The sequence below is a fragment of the Electrophorus electricus genome, chromosome 2 (assembly GCF_041902795.1).
Source record: "Electrophorus electricus isolate QZ-2024a chromosome 2, ASM4190279v1, whole genome shotgun sequence".
Lineage (NCBI taxonomy): Eukaryota > Metazoa > Chordata > Actinopteri > Gymnotiformes > Gymnotidae > Electrophorus > Electrophorus electricus.
In genome coordinates, this window is record NC_137498.1 from 3,297,501 (window position 1) to 3,302,500 (window position 5,000).

The window sequence follows — 5,000 nt, forward strand, 5'->3', positions numbered from 1 at the left end:
GGAGACAGAGTCACTGGACCACATGAGACAGGATCACAGAGGCATTAAGAGCAAAGGTATTCACAGGATGAGGCAGGTCTGAGATCAGCAGGTCTGAGAAATCAGCGGGTCTGAGAGAACAGCAGGTCTGAGATCAGCTGGTCTGAGATCAGCTATATTTGAATTTTTAACTGAGGCTGGGAAATAAATAGTTACCCATTACACACACACACACACACACACTCTCTCTCTCTCACACACACGTGCGCACACACACACACACACACACACACACACACACACACACACACACACACACACACACACACACACGCACCCACACGCACACAGCACTCTGTCTTATTCTCTCCAATACCTGCTCTTATAAAAACAGCAGAGTAGTGAAGAGATATTTGTGTGTGTGTGTGTGTGTGTGTGTGTGTGCAACTTGGCTGACCACTCAAGGTGCTTTCTGAGTGTGCAAAAGAGCCAATCACAGGTGAGCATCTAACCTACGAGTCTGTTTCTATTTGTTCTGTGTGATGACCTCAAACATCAGATTTGTTTAAATATTCAAACAGGAAATGCCAATGGGCTCCAGTGGCACTTCCTGGTGGCAACATCTAATCTAAACACACACACACACACAGAGAACTAACCCATTTTGGCATTTTGGAACCATCCAAAAGAGGGCCAACATGAACAATAACAACTACACAGACCTTCCTTCTCTCGCTCTCTCTCTCTCTCTCTATACACACACACACACACACACACACACACACACACACACACACACACACACACACACACACACACACACACACACACACACACACATCAGTCTCTAGGGTTTCACTTTTAAACTGCAGCCTTTAGAAGAAGGATATAAAGAAGTCTTCCAAAGAGAGTATTAACCAATCACAGTCCAAATTTTTCATTTAAAAGACGATATGCAAATCAGTTGAATGACTAATAAATTGGAAGAAGAAGAATAGATAAGATCACACGTGTGTGTGTGTGTGTGTGTGTGTGTGTGCGTGCGTGTGTGTGTGGAGGGTGTGTTATTTAAAGAAAGGTGGCAAGTTCTACGACAGAAAACAGTACGTTCTGCAAACTCTTTCTGCAGCTGGTACTGTCTGCTGTCTCGCAGCGACCCAGAACGCCATGCCGAGCTTATGGCACCCAGACAAACACATGAGGAACCGTCTTCTCGGACACCTCACGGGGACGTCCTGTGTGTAGTCCAGACAGCGCAGAGTTTAGCTCAGAGGCAGGCTGCACTTTCTGGAGGAAGCCAGTACCCCGTGAGAGGAGATTGGAGTGTCCCGACGTGGTTCGGTTCCGCAGAGTCCATGACTTTTTTTTCTCGCCTGGAGCGAGAGATTGAATGACAAGGTGAATGCTGAACTCCATGGTGCTCGAGTGCCCGACCCGGTGAACACCAGCAGTTGCTGGCGTCTCCATGGCGAGCGCAGATGGAGAGCAGCTAAACGGGTGCGTATTTTAAGCGACAGGGAGTTTGAGGTCTCTGTAGGTGATGAAGCCAACGGTGGAGCGTCTCTGGAAGTTGCTAACATACGGCAGACTCTGGCGAAGTGGATCTGCTTCCTGTGTCACTGAAACTTCTTCCTGTGTCACCGATACCGCTTCGGCTGCTGCTCTAGCGTGCGCGTGACCGGAGTCGGCCGGTACGATTCGCCCAGGAGTGGTCAGAAGAAGGGGTGTGGTCACGCGGTTGGGAGGAGGGTCCAAGCCGTCGTTCCGGGAACACAGGCACAGCTGCAGTAGATGCAGTTGACTGAGATGCGAAGCCTGTGGCTTCATCTGTGTCGAAGCTTAAATCCACTGCAGTAAGCACAGACTTATGTTGGGGTTAGCCAATCAGCCAGCAATACGTTGGGGCTAGCCAATCAGCTAACCAATCAGCATGCCGATCCCTAAACGTTTCATGATCCATAGAACCAAAGTTGCAAAAACACCCACAACCCCCAAAGTTTGGCTACCCGCGTGCAGCACAAGAGAAGCTCCGCCCTCCTCGATGACGCCACATACCAGGAAATGTACCGCGGCGCCCGTTTAGCATTAGCACGTCACAATAAAAGTCCCTGGGCAAACACAACGTGGACGAGAAAATTCTGATAAGGATGGTGTCATGTCAGTGAGGATTCCAAGACGATTTTTTCTTACAGTACAGGAGACAAAAAAAAACAAACTTAATTTAGGATTAACATTAACCTGTGTTTTGTCCACACTGGTGCACATATTGTAAGTGTCCACACTGGTGCACTAAAGATATCTTACATATCTCTCTCTCCCTCCCTCACTCTCTCTCTCACTCACCCTCTCTCTCTCTCACTCTCACTCTCTCTCTCTCTCACCCTCTCTCTCTCACTCTCACTCTCTCTCTCTCTCTCACTCACCCTCTCTCTCTCACTCACCCTCTCTCTCTCTCACTCTCACTCACTCTCTCTCTCACTCACCCTCTCTCTCTCTCACTCTCACTCACTCTCTCTCTCACTCACCCTCTCTCTCTCACTCTCACTCTCTCTCTCTCTCTCACTCACCCTCTCTCTCTCTCACTCACCCTCTCTCTCTCTCTCTCTCTCTCTCTCTCTCTCTCTCACCCTCTCTCTCTCTCACTCACCCTCTCTCTCTCTCACTCTCACTCACTCTCTCTCTCACTCACCCTCTCTCTCTCACTCTCACTCTCTCTCTCTCTCACTCACCCTCTCTCTCTCTCTCTCACTCTCTCTCTCTCTCTCTCTCTCTCTCTCTCTCTCTCACTCTCACTCTCTCTCTCTCTCACTCACCCTCTCTCTCTCTCTCACTCACTCTCTCTCTCTCTCTCTCTCTTTCTCTTTCATTCTCTCACTGTCTCCTGCTTTCTCAGCCCACAATGTTTCTCATCAGCGAGAGTAATTCAGAAACAGGTTTCCGTGAATAATTCAGTTAAAGAATGTGGATTCATGACGTTTACCTTTGTAAAACTACCAAGCACCTTTCGCCCCTTCAGCCGAGAACTTGACACTGAGCTTGACGACGGATATGAAATTTCAGTCAATGAGTCATCGAGAGACAAAAGCGAGACAGAAACCTGTTTACTTTTAGAATGGAGACACCCTGCCGTATGGCTCAGGGGGACCGTGCTCCCAAATCAGGTCCCTCAACACCGTCACCGTGGCGACGCAGCGTGCTTTATGGCAAAGACACCACTGGGACACCACTCCATCTCTTCTGTGGCAAAGTGGGGAAATGCTAAGTTAGTGCTGGTCTAAGTGGCACGCCACTGACCCAGTACTGACTTTACACTGCTCTAATGACCCAGTACTGACTTTACACTGCTCTAATGACCCAGTGCTGACTTTACACTGCTCTAATGACCCAGTGCTGACTTTACACTGCTCTAATGACCCAGTGCTGACGTTACACTGCTATAATGACCCAGTGCTGACTTTACACTGCTCTAATGACCCAGTACTGACTTTACACTGCTCTAATGACCCAGTACTGACTTTACACTGCTATAATGACCCAGTACTGACTTTACACTACTCTAATGACCCAGTACTGACTTTACACTACTCTAATGACCCAGTACTGACTTTACACTGCTCTAATGACCCAGTGCTGACTTTACACTACTCTAATGACCCAGTGCAGACATTAACTGGTCTAACACTAGTCTAACGCTGGTGTAATAATGGGCTAAAATTGGCCTAAAATGGCCTAACACTGGTTTAACCATATCTTAACGGCAGTTTAACGATGGCCTATCGATTGGCTAAGGACGGACTATCGATGCCAGTCCTACAGTGATCTGATGCTGGCGTGGTAACGGCAGTAACGTGGGCCTAACTCAGTCAGTCTATCACTCAGGCCCACAAGTCAAACATCTCTGCTAGACTTCACATCCTGGTGTAACTTCTGAATATAACCATCAATGTTAGTTCTATAAAGAAAAAATCTGAGCCCCACATTAAAAACCAAAGCCAGCTCCGCGTCTCCGCGCTGACACACCTGAGCTCCGTAATCATCTGACGAACTGACTCGGGTGCATTCCGTTGGGAAGCGCACGCGCAGATTAAGGCGGGACGGGATTAGCGAACCTGCTGCCCTGCTCCATCCCTCATATCCACTCGATCTGCGCTTTGCGGTCCTAAGATTGGCTGACCGCGGAAGGGCCCGAACCAGACCATTCTCTGGCACCGTGGGACTGGCTAAAGAACCAGCAGTTGAAGCACTTTCGCCCCAACCGTTCTCCGTCCGGCCCAGACAGACGTGCTGGTGTTTTTTTTGAGGAATCCATAATTTATTTAGAGGTGTAAAGACCTGATGGGGCCCAGAGAGAACTTGTATTCTTGTATTCTTGTATTCCCATCAGTCGGAAAGTCTTTTTTGGGAGACTCCGTGCGCCCGGTCCTGATTGGAGGTTTAAGTGCGCGCCTCTAGCTGTGTTCTGAGGACGGTCAGTGCGTTGTGCACTTGAGCCTTCCCAGAATGCCTTGAAATTCAGCAGCACAACTCGAATTCCCGACGGCCCGAATGTAGTGCACCTGCTAAAAATGGATCCGCTATTGTAGCGCCAAGACAATAACGCGTGGAGCTAAATTTAACCCTTAACCACAGAAAAGAGAGAATGAGCAAGAGAGTGCGAGAGAGAGAGAGAGAGAGAGAGCGTGATGGGAATTGAGACACTGCAGTTGTTTTGATAAGAATGAACGAAGACTCAAAAGGCACAGAGGCTCATTTCAACACACACACACACACACACACACACTCACTCAAAGATCAGTATTCTTACCATACATGGTTGCAGGTGGGATTTAAGGTTCTTCTGTTCAACTGGCTAGCTGGCTCTCTCTCTCTCTGACTGTCTCTCTGCAGAGAAAGAGAGAGAAAATGATAGAGAGAGAGAGAGAGAGAGAGAGAGAGAGAGAGAGAGAGAGAGAGGTTACTGATGCAAGTATGGCTTTACATTGAGAGGAGCGATAGAGGACACAGGGGAGTCTCTGTGTGTG

The 5,000-nt window shown here is 48.5% G+C and overlaps 1 protein-coding gene across 9 annotated transcripts in view; it reads right to left on the reverse strand.

Moving 5' to 3' along the window:
- The window catches only part of LOC113590742 (intersectin-2-like), a 47,858-nt gene that overhangs the window by 33,648 nt on the left and 9,210 nt on the right, over nucleotides 1-5,000 (reverse strand). For 7 of the 9 annotated variants that reach the window (XM_081695398.1, XM_035529321.2, XM_035529320.2 and 4 more), the window contains exon 2: nucleotides 4,784-4,860. In XM_081695398.1, the coding sequence (XP_081551524.1) occupies nucleotides 4,784-4,790 (7 nt within the window). In that variant the 5' untranslated portion in view covers nucleotides 4,791-4,860. Of the gene's footprint in view, nucleotides 123-4,783; nucleotides 4,861-5,000 lie in introns of those variants that run through there. The other 2 variants (XM_081695402.1, XM_081695403.1) reach the window with 2 other exon arrangements.